Source organism: Batrachochytrium dendrobatidis (assembly GCF_000203795.2).
Source record: "Batrachochytrium dendrobatidis JAM81 unplaced genomic scaffold BATDEscaffold_17, whole genome shotgun sequence".
NCBI classification, from domain to species: Eukaryota; Fungi; Chytridiomycota; class Chytridiomycetes; order Rhizophydiales; genus Batrachochytrium; species Batrachochytrium dendrobatidis.
The window spans coordinates 203,812-219,639 of NW_006281115.1; the positions used below are offsets into that span (position 1 = coordinate 203,812).

Here is a 15,828-nt window from a genome sequence, read left to right on the forward strand (position 1 = left end):
TCAATGACTGCAACGCAATCTCACCATAACTGCGATGGACGCAACCAATTTGTTGGTCAGTCACACCACACATTTACATTGTTATTTGCAACGACACCAGATGGAATCATTGCATCATTGCAAGGACTGTCGAGTATATAAACAATGTTCAAATTGTATCACAATCATCACGATCATCAGTGATGTACTGGATATTTGATCAACTGTATCCAGACTACACGACTGATTATGAACTGATTATGGACTGATAGTATCGTGTTCTATAGTTGCAGTTGTAATTGCAGTTATAGTAACCAACATATCAAACACTGATATGACCAAAATCAAACCACTGTTGAATTGGACCCAGTGTATTCAATCAACACCACAATCCATGTCATGGATCGTGTCGTTCAATACACCAAACACAATGATCCATGTGATGACTGATGCTGTCTATATAACCACGCTTGTATATATTGGTTTGACCATATTGGTTTGATCACATTGGTTGTATGTGTCGAGTTGCACCGACACACTGTAACACCATATGTGGTGAATGGTGGTGTCAAATCTAGTTTACAACTGTCAAGTATAGCCAAACACGCTCCGACTGTATTAAACTGTTGATGCTGGATGTGGTCTGATTGACACCGACATGTGAATCTGGCATGCTCGGGTTGTGATTGCGGAACTTTGTGATATATTGCACATGCATTGACTTGGATAGCAACATGCATAAAGTTTGAGTGTCAATGATGATAACGGATCGACACATGTGCAGGCTAGTACAGTGCAGTATAGTATGTACAGTATATCACAATATACAAATAACCACAGTGATAAATGGCCATAAACATGTTGGACATTTTGTAGCCATAGATCCAAACCAGTCGACCAGTGAAGCTATACAATGAAATCTAGATATATTTTGATGATTGCATCACGATTACATGTATACACCAGTTATTGTACAACAGTAAAACAATCAGTAAACGTCATACAACATATGACTATTCAGCATCCCATCTGTCATTGAACCTGCTGCGTCCACGATCTATGCGCACATGTGCAAGGTCAATCACATCGCTTGTGTCTACATGTGGAAACTTTAGCTTCAAAACATTGATTACCTCGTCTACTTTTTCAGGCGAAAACATCAGTCTACACACAACCATTCCGTGCCAAACCATTCGCTCATCTTCCCATGTATTTCCCAACGGCATGTGTTTAACATATTCCCATGCACCATCAATACAGCCACCACGTTTCCCTAATGCAATATACGCCCATACAATCTGTGCATATACTGACGGACTGAAATCATAATTATGATCCACAAAATAGTATATAATCTGCTTGACAGAAGTCACGTCACCTAGCTCTGTATACCCACGAAGAAGATCGTAAAAGGCTCGATTTAATCCAACTTGGTTGGCAGTAAGTTGCTTTTTAAGATTGAAAATAGCCGATTGGGAATGAAGCGACCCCACCATTCGTGTCAAACATACTCTAGCATGAACAAATAGGTGTGAATCAAGTATAATAGTACGATATATGCTCCACACTTTCAAAGTATTCCGCAATCCAGCAAAAGCAACCAACTCTTCGTGTAAAATGGAAGTATCTAACCGAATATGGGTTGATTCACGCATTTCTTGAATCAAATCCAAAGCGGTTTGATACTCTTTCAAATCGTTGCGACATTGGATCATGATACGATACAGATTGAAATCCATAGGTTTACCACATTTGAGTGTAAAGTGGTTGATCAAGGCAAATACTGCTTCGTATTTGCGTAGTTGGTGATAGCCTTTACAGATCGAGACAAGAATGGCTGATGTGAGTGGGTATTCTGCCATATCCATGTGGTCGAGAAACGATATAATACCAAGCTCATCGCCCTTGAGAGCATATGCATGAGCAAGAGTCTTGAATGCCATGTTGGGATGAGTACGTCCAAGTAATTCAAAGTACATCATCGCGATGGGTGAGTTTCCCGAAAGAATATATGCTTGACACATGTATCTAAGGGCAGATGGATGGCAAGTGTTGTAGCCTTTGGTACGAATGTCCAAGTAGGTGGATTCTACCTTGTCGATTTGATTCAAACGGCCATAGATGTTGATTGCAAGACATAGAGTGCTGAATATGGGTTGTATGTTATGGGAGAGCATAATATTGTAGATTTGAACAGATTGTGATAAACGGGATGGGTTGGAATGGCCTATGCGAGACTTTGAATAAAAGACTGAGTTGATTAGAGTATTGTAGTCGGTTGATGGTAGACAGGAGAGCAGTGATGGAGACGACCGTTGAATCTGTAAAAAGAGTTGATATGCCTGTTGGTCGTTGTTTGTAGACAAGAGTTGAATGAGCTGATTGAGGAGATTGTTGGTAACTGGGACTGTATGAGTATCATGTAGACTGCTCTGGGTGAATGAACTCTCTCTACTGCTACTCATAGTGAACAACCTCTTCCTACTGTTACTACCAGCATATAGTCGTGTGAGTGGTCCTGTCATGAGTGCAGCACCATTGGATTGAACAATGTCTGCTAATCCTGGCTTATGCTTCATACACTTCATTATCTGTCTCGACCAACTGCACATAAACCTTGTGCCATTCCTACCAACACTGCTGTTCATTCAAAAGACAACTCTCAACCTTGAATCCTTCAACACATGAAAATATACAATGTTTATTTCATCCAACAGCCAGAGTTGGAATACAATCAATGTCCCTGATGCTTTGTTCTTATATACTTTGATGATCGTCCAGCAGTCCCCTTGCGAGTTGATCCATCACTCCCTCTAGTAGGCTGCTGCATTACCAAGCAATCAAATAAGCATTGTATTCCTTTGATATCCATCAAATAAACATTGTCATAATAGGCTTACCGGGTCTAGCAGAATACCATACAGAAACAACGCAATGGTAATCACTTCGGCAAAATGACTTGCTGACTCGCCGATAATAAACAGAAACGGATTGTTTCGACACTTGGTGAACTTGACAATGAATATTACAACTGATGCTAATCCTGCTATTGGTGGTCCAAATGCCATGACTCGAACCTACAACATTCACAAGTATTCAAACATGTCAATTACCACAGCAAGGCATATCACCACATAAATCAGTCTACCTTGCTAATCATTTGATCTCGCTTTCCTCGCTTGTCTTGTCTAATCAATCCTAGTCGAGCAAGAAACAAATGTCCACAATACATGTAAAGTGGTGAGATCAGCACCTGTAGCACCACAGATTCAGGTAAAATTAGAGCATGTTAATATTTTCCCATTCAAGCAGGACAATACCCAACTTACCATAATCGTGCCCATATATATGGTGTCGCTCAGAAACAGAATCTTGTTTTGCTTTTTTTGTGCCTGCACCACACAGATTGCAACTTCTAGTGCAAAATAGATGGAAACTATAAACCCTGATGCAATTTGAGAATATCCAAGGGTTTTTGAAGGTGATAGTGCCAATCCAGTACGGCATATCTCGATCCAATGCAATGCCATCAGCACATAGGCTAGAATCGAAAACAAATAAAACAAGGAGAGGATCATGCGCATGATAATTGGGCTAGCAATACTGCTTACAGAGTATGGATCAATTGAAAAGAATATAAACCGAACTATACATGTCATGGTTTCAAATTAGACAACCGTTTGATCATTCCCAAGAAACACATTCAACAGAATACATACACAGTCCAGAAGCATGGATCAAACACAAGCAAACATGTCGGACACCACCCAATTGCCAGTCATTTGCCTTGAATGTCAGGTAGTTGAAATATGTCAACAGCACAAATACGAGCGTGTAGACCAACAACCACGAGTATATAAAATACGGCCAGGCATAACCAAACTCTTCTCGCTCCGATTTACAGTTACTAGCCTGAACTCGCCACCAGCTGTAGATTACTTTTGGACAATCACACTGACCATCAGAGTTGCATGTGCCTATTCTAGAACAATTGTTGGGACATAAAACTACATTTGATGGCGAGATGTTGGTATCTAAAAGAAACTGGTAGCTAGAAAATAAACCAAGTCCAGCCATGTCTGTGTCTATCGAGTTGATTTGAACATTTAATATATGATTAAACTATGACAAACGAATTGATAATCAACATACCTGTGGCTGGTTCTACATGAATGCTGGATGGTTGTGGAAATGAATCAAGGTATACTTTTGATTGTATTGCGGCTTGTATAGACAAGGATGGAGAGGGTTGTTGCAGTGAAGACGATATGGTATTAGTCGACAAGGACTGGACTGGCTCTAATTCATGGTGTGTTTGCATTAGTGCATGCCAAGGAATGGAATGTTGTTTAATCAGCTGGGTTGAACTGGAAAAGCTATTTGTTAAATGGTGCAAAGTAGAAGAGTCGGTCGGTGATGATACAATAGCAGAAGAGTGTATAGAGCTGATTGAATGGGTTGTTTCGATGGATTCATGAGTCTTGATGGATTCTAACTGAGTGGTGGTGGATGGCAGCAATGCTTGTAAATGCACTGAACTGTCATGATGGATTTGTGTAGTTGCAAAAGTATGGCTGATCAACAGCACAAGTACTAGCGTAGTTCTATGCATGGGTTCTATCTTCAAAACACTAATACAGCAGCACAGTTATTGAAATGCAAACAACCTGCTGTAACCATTTCCATCAACTTATGTTGGCGACCCTTTGTTTGATATGCATAATTCAATCTTGTAAAAACACGCTTTACGATTCATGACAGTTGGAATGAAAACATAACATGAAATAAACGAGAAACTGTCGGAATTATCAACCTTGGTGTTGTTGATTTGCAAATATCGATATATTGCTTGACTGTTGGTTGGAATGGCATGTTCAGCTATTGCTTGTGTATCATGTATCACGACGACAATCTGACTTGTTGACACGACCAGTTTGTCAACGATGCGCAACTCCAGTCGATACAATACATAACAACGACACACATCTGGTATATCGATGACTGTTTGTTGAGCGTGTTGAGTCTGGTGCTGGTGTTGGTGTTGATGTCGATGCGAGAGTTTCAGCGTTTCACATATACAAGGTTTACTGTGTTTTTGATGCATGCTTTTGGATTAAAAACTAAACATTTACATGACATTGTTGATACTTGTTGAGTTTGCAACTCTGGTTTGATACAAATTGAACATTATGATATTGGTAATATGCACGAAAACAATGGTCGCATTTGTAAAACATGCAATCATTATTATATCGAATTAGAATGCAAACGTGTGAGTTTGACTGACACTATCCAAACAGTAGACTCGATATCTGGATTGCAATGTATGAATCTGATGATCGCACAATGTATGATTCCACAAACCCAAAAATGCAAGGTGTAAACATATCAGTTCAAACCCATTGTATAACATTTACTGTTGGTGTATTGACTGGTATCAGTGGAACTGATGTAGCAATTCCACAACTTCAATGATATTGACGAGACCAATATTTAAACATCGTTATAAAAATCAAGATTTTAACACGCATTAATCTATTATCACATGGCACACTATGAATTACTTGATTTGGTTCAATTTATTTTTGAATAGTTTATTCAAGCCAAGGATTAGTGTTTGGTAAGCATCTTTTTTAATCGTTCGAGTTTGCCCCTCCATCCAGTGCCAGATTGCTCTTCAAACTCTTTTCTTAGGTCCTTTTCCTGTCGCTTTGCATTCTTGCATCGTTTTTTCAACTGTAAAAACTTTTTACGTCTGCGCGCAAATGATTCGTCACCGTTGCTACCATAATAATCATTACCAAACGAGTTAAGATGCATGTTTTCTTGTTCTAATTTTAAGGCGGCTTTATCTTGCTCGAACTCTTTCTTGTATTTATGATATTTATCGCATATATCTTCCCTTTTACGTTTGGCATCATCCAGTCTACTTTTGGCACTATTGCCGTCGTTTGATGGTCCTGGTTCACTTGAATCACCGTTGTTCGATGGCCCCGGTCCACTTGAATCGCCGTGGTTTGATTCACGTCCGACAGCTTTTTCCCAATCTTTACCAGGACTACGTTTTGACAACTGATGCGATCGAGTTTCTGCATTGGGCGTAGTTACTAACGCACTGGCAACTGCTGATACGGACAGTACAAGTATAATGTCTGTAAATTTCATATGATCAAACGTAGGCTTAAACTATGCTGCTGGTAAAACAATGGATGACAAACTAGTATTTGGTTGGAATGCTTTGACGATAGAAATTACCCTGCAATTTAGTCATTTTATATGACAGGATACACAAAACTCCCTGATTATACTCAAATCACTCATATTTAATCCCTGATCACTATTGTCAATGCATTTAATGCTTGTAAGTGCTTAAATACTCCCTTAAACACGTTTGTCTCAAAAACAAAGGGTGTTTGTGTAGCATACAGCAACTTTTGGACAGCACGAGCTATGGTATTCAAATGATATGCGGCTGTTGATGGCAAGTAGGTGTGCTATGTTGTGTTTAGCACATATCAATAGCATCATGTCTTGCCATGCATTGGCTTGACATTTGTATTGGACAGTATCAACAATCAAAGTGACTGCAATCATAAACTACAACTGAACGGAGTTATTACGTGCCGGACAAGGGATAGTATAGGGATAAAATGCATTTTTGAGGTGGCTAATTTTAAACCCTTACTAAAACAATACTAAAAATAAACAATAGGGATGATAAGGACATTGTATACAGATACACTAATATGATTCCGTATCATAGCCTCAAATAAAGTGGAGTTTTGACATGACTCCAGTTTATCAATCCAGTCGCATGCAGTCAGTTTGAGTGATTTATTGTTTACTGTGTTGGAAACGTGATCACTGCAAGTGGTTGGACTGGTCAATGGCATCAACAGTATCAATCAAGTGATCATCATTAGTTATACTGTAACACAACTACACTGTAAAAGTGGTTCAGATCACCAAGTTTAACTATACCTAATATCAATCGTCAATCGCTGAAACGTGTGTATACATGTATATACAATAGCGACCAATCAATGACTGCAACGCAATCTCACCATAACTGCGATGGACGCAACCAATTTGTTGGTCAGTCACACCACACATTTACATTGTTATTTGCAACGACACCAGATGGAATCATTGCATCATTGCAAGGACTGTCGAGTATATAAACAATGTTCAAATTGTATCACAATCATCACGATCATCAGTGATGTACTGGATATTTGATCAACTGTATCCAGACTACACGACTGATTATGAACTGATTATGGACTGATAGTATCGTGTTCTATAGTTGCAGTTGTAATTGCAGTTATAGTAACCAACATATCAAACACTGATATGACCAAAATCAAACCACTGTTGAATTGGACCCAGTGTATTCAATCAACACCACAATCCATGTCATGGATCGTGTCGTTCAATACACCAAACACAATGATCCATGTGATGACTGGTGCTGTCTATATAACCACGCTTGTATATATTGGTTTGATCACATTGGTTGTATGTGTCGAGTTGCACCGACACACTGTAACACCATATGTGGTGAATGGTGGTATCAAATCTAGTTTACAACTGTCAAGTACAGCCAAACACGCTCCGACTGTATTAAACTGTTGATGTTGGATGTGGTCTGATTGACACCGACATGTGAATCTGGCATGCTCGGGTTGTGATTGCGGAACTTTGTGATATATTGCACATGCATTGACTTGGATAGCAACATGCATAAAGTTTGAGTGTCAATGGTGATAACGGATCGATACATGTGCAGGCTAGTACAGTACAGTACAGTACAATGCAGTATGTACAGTATATCACAATATACAAATAACCACAGTGATAAATGACCATAAACATGTTGGACATTTTGTAGCCATAGATCCAAACCAGTCGACCAGTGAAGCTATACAATGAAATCTAGATATATTTTGATGATTGCATCACGATTACATGTATACACCAGTTATTGTACAACAGTAAAACAATCAGTAAACATCACACAACATCCGACTATTCAGCATCCCATCTGTCATTGAACCTGCTGCGTCCACGATCTATGCGCACATGTGCAAGGTCAATCACATCATTTGTGTCTACATGTGGAAACCTTAGCTTCAAAACACTAATACAGCAGCACAGTTATTGAAATACAAACAACCTGCTGTAACCATTTCCATCAACTTATGTTGGCGACCCTTTGTTTGATATGCATAATTCAATCTTGTAAAAACACGCTTTACGATTCATGACAGTTGGAATGAAAACATAACATGAAATAAACGAGAAACTGTCGGAATTATCAACCTTGGTGTTGTTGATTTGCAAATATCGATATATTGTTTGACTGTTGGTTGGAATGGCATGTTCAGCTATTGCTTGTGTATCATGTATCACGACGACAATCTGACTTGTTGACACGACCAGTTTGTCAACGATGCGCAACTCCAGTCGATACAATACATAACAACGACACACATCTGGTATATCGATGACTGTTTGTTGAGCGTGTTGAGTCTGGTGCTGGTGTTGATGTTGATGTTGATGCGAGAGTTTCAGCGTTTCACATATACAAGGTTTACTGTGTTTTTGATGCGTGTTTTTGGATTAAAAACTAAACATTTACATGACATTGTTGATACTTGTTGAATTTGCAACTCTGGTTTGATACAAACTGAACATTATGATATTGGTAATATGCACGAAAACAATGGTCGCATTTGTAAAACATGCAATCATTATTATATCGAATTAGAATGCAAACGTGTGAGTTTGACTGACACTATCCAAACAGTAGACTCGATATCTGGATTGCAATGTATGAATCTGATGATCGCACAATGTATGATTCCACAAACCCAAAAATGCAAGGTGTAAACATATCAGTTCAAACCCATTGTATAACATTTACTGTTGGTGTATTGACTGGTATCAGTGGAACTGATGTAGCAATTCCACAACTTCAATGATATTGACGAGACCAATATTTAAACATCGTTATAAAAATCAAGATTTTAACACGCATTAATCTATTATCACATGGCACACTATGAATTACTTGATTTGGTTCAATTTATTTTTGAATAGTTTATTCATCAAGTCAAGCCATTAATGATTGGTAAGTATTGATTTGAATTGTTCGAGTTTGCCTTTCCATCCAGTGCCAGATTGCTTCTCGAATTCTTTTCTTGCTTCCCTTTTCACTTGTTTCGCTTCCTTGCATCTTTCTTTCAACTGTACCAACTTCTTACGCCTGAGTTTAAGTAATTCGACACTGTCTCTACCATAATAATCACTATCAAACGCCTGAAAACTCAAGCCTTGATTTTCTAGTTTTAAGTCGGCTATATCTTGCTTGAATTCACTTTTGTATTTATGATACTTATCGCATACTTTCTTCCTTTGACGAATGGCATCATCTAGTTCATTTTCGGCAATATTGCTGTTCGATGGCCCTGGTCCACTTGAATCGCCGTGGTTTGATTCACGTCCGACAGCTTTTTCCCAATCTTTACCAGGACTACGTTTTGACAACTGATGCGATCGAGTTTCTGCATTGGGCGTAGTTACTAACGCACTGGCAACTGCTGATACGGACAGTACAAGTATAATGTCTGTAAATTTCATATGATCAAACGTAGGCTTAAACTATGCTGCTGGTAAAACAATGGATGGCAAACTAGTATTTGGTTGAATATGCTTTGACGATAGAAATTACCCTGCGATTTAGTCATTTTATATGACAGGATACACAAAACTCCCTGATTATACTCAAACCACTCATATTTGACTCCAGATCACCATTATCAATGCATTTGATGCTTGAAAATGCTTAAATACTCCCTTAAACACGTTTGTCTCAAAAACAAAGGGTGTTTGTGTAGCATACAGCAACTTTTGGACAGCACAAGTTATGGTATTCAAATGATATGCGGCTGTTGATGGCAAGTAGGTGTGCTATGTTGTATTTAGCAATATTTTTAGATAAATAATAGTGTATGTCCTTGTATATGACCTGGAGTGTTGAGATGTGGAGTCTGTTGATTTGCACTGTATATGTGTGTGGAACCTTTGTATGTATTTGAACTGTGATCACCAGTTGTGATATCACAGCCACCTCTTATGCAAAAAATATAGAAATCAGGGATCCTCAACAATGATGTTTGAAAAAGGATTCATATACCTTCCTCCCTTCCTTCTGGTATTGTTCACCGCTCTCCTACTTTATAAATACGCGCTTCCCGTTTTTAATAAATAGCGCAATCTACTTATTGGTTCATTCCCTCATACCTTGCAAATTCACATGACATTGTTGATACTTGTTGAATTTGCAACTATTGTGATACAAACTGAATATTATGATATTGGTAGTATGCATAAAAACAATGGCCGAGTTTGTGAAACATGCGATCATTACTGTGTCGAATTAGAATGCAAACGCGAGGGTTTTTGGAATACAACGAATGGGTTTACAACATAAATATAATTCCAACTGTACATTATTTGATCATATTTCCAAAACCCATGCCATTGTTTATTGCGTTGGGTCAGATAAATCACTATCGACCCTATGAATATTTGGATGCATTTTTGATCTATTTGTAATTTTAGTTGAACAATGGTATAAACATTTGATTGTATCAAGATAATACACCAAAAATTTGATGCGTTGGGGTCCAATATATATCATAATCAAACATTCAGAAAGGGTCGTGAATTGAAACCAAGGTGGGTTCCCAGTTATATGACTATATTTTGGAAACCATAGTTTGATAGGGTTCTATATCAGGTATCACAATGGCTTGATTTTTGTTGGTTCAAATTGAAGAATGGTTAATTCGATATCAAATTCTGATTGGTCTAAATTTATCGGATGCAATCGGTTATGCTGAAACTATTGGTATTCAATGCTATCAAACCCTGAATTAATAGCAAGGAGGTTTTTAATACACATTTGATTATCATTGTTGCAATCAAATGTGCACCTCACTGATATTTGCGTTTATTTATAAATATTGATTGCTTATCCCTTGAACGTTGAGCGATTTTACCGATTATAATATCTATTCAGTGCTTTATACTACTCCTTATTTCCGCTATTTAAAAACTCAAATGCATTACTATTTCCATACATTTCAAAAATATCATGACTATAATACCACAAATCTCTTTTTTACCGACTCCAACAATTGCATTCGTCCTAATCGCTTAGAAACTTTGTTATTTTCCACACATTTCAAATACCCACACATGCCTCAATTTTTATGTGCTTCGCCTATCTTGTCACTGGAAGAATTGAATGATGCAGACACACTGACACTAGTGGATATACCGCTTGAAACCATCAGGTCCGAGTTACAATCTACTCAATTCAACCCAATCTCTCGGTCATTATCTCATCTCACTGATTCAACAGACCGCGACTCGGAGTGTAACTCCGCACTCGATCCTTTTGTAGCTGAAAGTACCAAACATTGCCACATTCAAAACCCGTATCAGCTCGCTATTTATCCAAATCTTTTAGAAGCTTCGGGCTTTCCTGTTGCAAACCCAAAAGACAAGTTGCCTCTACGTTTTCCAAACATTGATTGCAGCACCAAGGTATGAAAACAATTAAACCCGTTTTAAACTATATATTGTGTATAAAACGAGTTGACTTGACACGACCCAACTTTGATGTATAGACTCGGGCAGATTTATCCATTAATGATACTGCTTTTAAAGATGCATCTAATGCAAGTCTTTTAGTTTTGAACAAAACTAGAGAGATTAGCTTGGTTGAGCGACAAAACTCCACTTCTGGTGACACCTGTTTTGATCATGATCAGCATGCCAATGTCGAGTTTGAACCATCAAAGTCCGATACTGGTAAGATACTGTCGTTTATATAAATGTATTGTATTTTTGTACAACATAATTGACAAGTTTAAATTTAATCAAGGCTCGCTGTATAAATCTGGAAATAATCATGGCATATTAGCATTGCATCGTATGGAAAGTGGTGTCGATTTGAGCGCAGACAATGATCTTGATTTATTGCCATGTACCGATATAAAGCAGCCTTGTGGTTTGACAAATGAGCCCTGTTCTGCCATACTACTCAAGTAAATATCTTTTCAATATTTACTAAACTATATTCAGTATTATAATTGGACATCTAACCTTGTACTCCAACTCCAATTTCAGATCATCTACAGTTGATGAAATACAATCACTATGGAGTGATACTTTGAAACTTGAACAGCCTATCGATGCATACCCAGCTACCCCTATGCAGCACGCAATGATCATTCCCACAATGCAAGATTCAGCCGCATACCTGTATCAATTTGTTTTTCTTGCCAACTACCAACTAGATACGGACATGCTTGAAAAGGCGTTTTGTGCTGTGATTAGGTCTCTGCCACTTTTCCATTCATCGTTTGTTACAACTACATCTGACGGAATCTGCCAAGTGGCAAGATCGTCTCAAGACAGTGTCGATTTCTCACTAGTTTCTGACAAGATTGAACTCTATATTGAAGCAGACAAGACGCGAGGATTTTCATTGACCAAACGACACTGGGTGCGAATGACTGTTGTAAATGATGGTGATCGCCAGTATATGGTTTTAACGATTCATCATGCATTGTTTGATGGTTGGTCTGTGCCTCTTTTTACCTTGGACATGCTTACTGCGTATGCAGGATATCCCATTGAACAACGGCCTTGCTTTCAGAGTGTAGCAGAGTATCTGCAGAATCACGATTCACGACCACATCGCAAGTTTTGGAGTAGCTACTTGAAAGATGCTTCCCCGTCACAACCACTCTCTTTGGGATGGGTTCATACTAATGATTCAAATGCCAATGAGATCAACTACAAATCAAGTTTTGGTATGTTGGCTGTCAAAGACTTTGCAAAACATATTGATGTAACAGCAGTGGTGATTCTCAAAGCAGCATGGGCTGCAACTCTACGCAAGTTCCATCGGTCAAACGACGTCGTGTTTGGACAAGTTTCAAATGGTCGAAAAATCCCAGTCGATGGAGTGGACAGGCAAGCAGAGCTGAGATGCTTCAATAGTGATTGACCTTTTTCTTACCCTTTGCTGTATGTTTAGAATCATTGGACCGCTCGTTAATACAGTGCCATTTCGAGTTGTATTTGATGATGGCTCGACTGTAATGAATCTACTTGAATCCGTTGGCAAGTGTCATGTTAAAGTACGGCCTCATTCTCATTCGTCACTGTCGGACATTTGCAAATGGGCTGGAATGAAGGGTTCGGCCAGGCTGTTTAACACACTGTTCTCATATCAAAACCTTCCACCTGATACTAGTTTTTCCAAAATATTCGAAAGGCGACACGATTTGGAACATCAGCCTTTACATGATAATATGGATCTTGAGTTGAAAATATATCCTAGCAAGGACTCGCTGCTGTTTGTTCTAAATTCGGGTTTACACATATCCTCCGTGCAGTCGCAATCTATTCTGGCCGAGTTTGATTTTACTATTGGGCAAATTCTTCAGTCATTCAATGATCCAAATATAAAGACTGATTCATTATGGCAAATGTCAAGCGAGCAAACATGTCAGATCTCCAAATTATCCTTTGGCTCAACTGTCGATCTTCCGTATAAACTCATCCATCATGGTTTTGAATCCCAAGCTGCTAAGCATTCTGATTGGACAGCCATCGAGTTTGAATCACAAAGTCTTACCTATGGTCAACTCGATCACTGTGGAAATGTTCTTGCTGCTCAGCTTATATCCCAAGGAATTACAATTGGAACTCGAGTTGCGGTTTTGATGCACAGATGTCTTGAGTTTACCGTTTCTATGCTTGCTATTCTCAAGGCAGGAGCCACTATCGTTGCGATTGATTCCAAACTTCCCATCAAACGTATTTTATTTACCCTTAAAGATGCCAATGTCAATACTGTACTTTCCACTTGTTCACAGGATATCCATATTGCAAATGGTGTTCAGACTATAACCATTGATTTACCATCGTTGTTGTCTGCCAAAACTCCTTTACGATCCACACTTTCTGTGCCGACCGTGTCAACTTCATCTCCCTATATCATTATTTACACATCAGGATCAACTGGCACGCCAAAAGGTGTTGCTATATCTCATTGTGGTGTCATCAATATTGTTGCTTTACAAGCCAGTCGCTTTGGTGCGCTTCCCAAATTCCGCGTCGCGCAGTTTATGGCGATTGGATTCGATGGCTGCCAATGGGAAACCTGGTCTGCTTTAAACAATGGCTCTACACTAGTACTAAGAAAAAATGATGTATTTAGCACTGTATCTGATTTGGATTCACTGTTCATCACTCCTACCGGTCTGGCTCAATTGGGCAGTCCACAAGACTATCCTCGATTAAAGCATGTCAATATTGGCGGTGAAGCTTGTTCTCAAACACTCAAGGACAAGTGGGCTCCTTTTGTAAAGCTATGCAATGCATATGGTCCAACAGAAGTATCCATCATGTCACATGGGTATCAGCTTTCTATTGATGAACAGATATCGCTAGGACCTGTAATTCAAAATACCAGCTGCTATATTTTGGATTCATGTCAACGATCTGTTCCCATTGGCGTTGTTGGCGAGATCTATGTGGGTGGCATCGGTGTGTCATCTGGTTATATCAATTTATCTGAAATGACCGAAACCCGATTTATTCCAGATCCATTCACTCCATTTTCTGGTGATCGTATGTTCAAAACCGGTGATTTGGGTAGATTGCACACCAATGGAAACTTTGAATTTATCGGCCGAGTAGACGATCAAGTAAAACTCAAGGGATATCGAATTGAGATTGAAGAGATTGTAGCAGCAATCATGACGCATCCTTGTATTGTATCTGCAGCTGTTGTTGTCAAGGACGAGTCTCATTTGGTTGGATTTGTTACTCCATCCAACGTAAATGTCAATGAGCTACGCGAAATGATATCCACTATTCTTCCTGCCTATATGATTCCAGCAGTATTTGTGGGCTTAGTCACAATACCTACATGTGCTAATGGTAAGACTGACAAAAAAGCGCTTAAAGCCATGAACATCAAGGCAACTGACGGTGAGCTTCAAACTGACACTGAACATAAACTGGCTAGTATTTGGTCCAAACTACTTGATGTAGACATCTCAACCATTGATCGCACTACTGCATTTTCTGCCATTGGTGGGGACTCCATATCTGTAATTTCTCTCCACAGTTGTGTAAAATCCAGTTTCAATCTCCCAAATCTGTCACTCAAGTCGATTGTGTCCAACCCAGTTCTTTTCGCTCTGGCTACTTGTATCGATTGTCTTGTTCATCCTACTGCACCTTTACCTATTTTAAATACTCGATCATGTCCAGCAATAGAGTCTACACCTATTCGTATTGTATGCTTTCACGGTCGCGGATCCAATGCTATTCATATGCAATTCCAACTTTCCACCATCAAAGCCATTCTTGGCAACAATGTCGAGTTTATTTTTATTCAAGGACAACACAAAACCAACGCAGCTGGTAAGCTGTATATGTTGATATAAATTGTACTGGTTTGTATATTTATTAACGGTTATTTTTTGCAATGTATTTTATAGTGAAATGGGGAAATGATCCACTGGAATGGTTCAAATGGTTCACTTTTATTCAACCGAGTATATCTGAAAAAAAATCGCTGGCCGAATATATTTCCAAACAACTCGAGCAAATTGGACCGGTTGATGCTCTTATAGGGTTTTCAGAAGGAGCTCTTGTAGTCGAAATGTTGGATCGACTTTCAATCAAGGGAAAAATCAAACGTTCTTGGAATTTTAGTATTCTATGTTCCGGCCAACCACTCTTGTCTATGCT

General features: G+C 38.8%; 6 protein-coding genes across 6 annotated transcripts; 2 read left to right on the forward strand and 4 right to left on the reverse strand.

Moving 5' to 3' along the window:
- Positions 1-992: 992 nt before the first annotated feature.
- Positions 993-2,567, reverse strand: BATDEDRAFT_92417 (uncharacterized protein; the record flags this gene model as incomplete). Its single annotated transcript, XM_006682657.1, has 1 exon — positions 993-2,567. One exon carries the CDS (start codon positions 2,565-2,567, stop codon positions 993-995), a length of 1,575 nt encoding a protein of 524 aa, XP_006682720.1.
- An 82-nt stretch (positions 2,568-2,649) lies between these two features.
- On the reverse strand, positions 2,650-4,447 carry BATDEDRAFT_92339 (uncharacterized protein). Its single transcript, XM_006682658.1, has 6 exons — positions 4,132-4,447; positions 3,699-4,064; positions 3,309-3,625; positions 3,128-3,232; positions 2,880-3,056; positions 2,650-2,803 (listed from the first exon to the last, which is right to left on the reverse strand). The coding sequence occupies exons 1-6, from the start codon at positions 4,298-4,300 to the stop codon at positions 2,714-2,716; spliced, it is 1,224 nt and encodes a 407-aa protein (XP_006682721.1). The 5' UTR covers positions 4,301-4,447; the 3' UTR covers positions 2,650-2,713.
- A 1,142-nt stretch (positions 4,448-5,589) lies between these two features.
- BATDEDRAFT_92416 (uncharacterized protein) lies at positions 5,590-6,250 on the reverse strand (the record flags this gene model as incomplete). Its single annotated transcript, XM_006682659.1, has 2 exons — positions 5,590-6,131; positions 6,235-6,250. 2 exons carry the CDS (start codon positions 6,248-6,250, stop codon positions 5,590-5,592), a joined length of 558 nt encoding a protein of 185 aa, XP_006682722.1.
- Positions 6,251-9,102: 2,852 nt separating this feature from the next.
- BATDEDRAFT_92415 (uncharacterized protein) lies at positions 9,103-9,728 on the reverse strand (the record flags this gene model as incomplete). Its single annotated transcript, XM_006682660.1, has 2 exons — positions 9,103-9,608; positions 9,713-9,728. The coding sequence occupies 2 exons, from the start codon at positions 9,726-9,728 to the stop codon at positions 9,103-9,105; spliced, it is 522 nt and encodes a 173-aa protein (XP_006682723.1).
- A 1,516-nt stretch (positions 9,729-11,244) lies between these two features.
- BATDEDRAFT_92461 (uncharacterized protein) lies at positions 11,245-13,066 on the forward strand (the record flags this gene model as incomplete). The annotated part of the gene is made up of 4 exons (XM_006682615.1): positions 11,245-11,595; positions 11,679-11,862; positions 11,936-12,098; positions 12,181-13,066. 4 exons carry the CDS (start codon positions 11,245-11,247, stop codon positions 13,064-13,066), a joined length of 1,584 nt encoding a protein of 527 aa, XP_006682678.1.
- A 307-nt stretch (positions 13,067-13,373) lies between these two features.
- BATDEDRAFT_14650 (uncharacterized protein) lies at positions 13,374-14,405 on the forward strand (the record flags this gene model as incomplete). The annotated part of the gene is made up of 1 exon (XM_006682500.1): positions 13,374-14,405. A coding segment is annotated over one exon (1,032 nt), but the record flags the coding sequence as incomplete, so codon positions are not given.
- Between the last annotated feature and the right edge of the window lie 1,423 nt (positions 14,406-15,828).

Bases quoted from the DNA above. Each gene is read 5' to 3' on its own strand.
- BATDEDRAFT_92339 (XM_006682658.1), bottom strand. From the start codon at position 4,300: ATGCAAACACACCATGAATTAGAGCCAGTCCAGTCCTTGTCGACTAAT. The intron at 3,626-3,698 runs GTATGTATTCTG...TGACATGTATAG, and splicing joins GATCCATGCTTCTGGACTGT to TTCGGTTTATATTCTTTTCA. The intron at 3,233-3,308 runs GTAAGTTGGGTA...GTGGTGCTACAG, and splicing joins TATATATGGGCACGATTATG to GTGCTGATCTCACCACTTTA.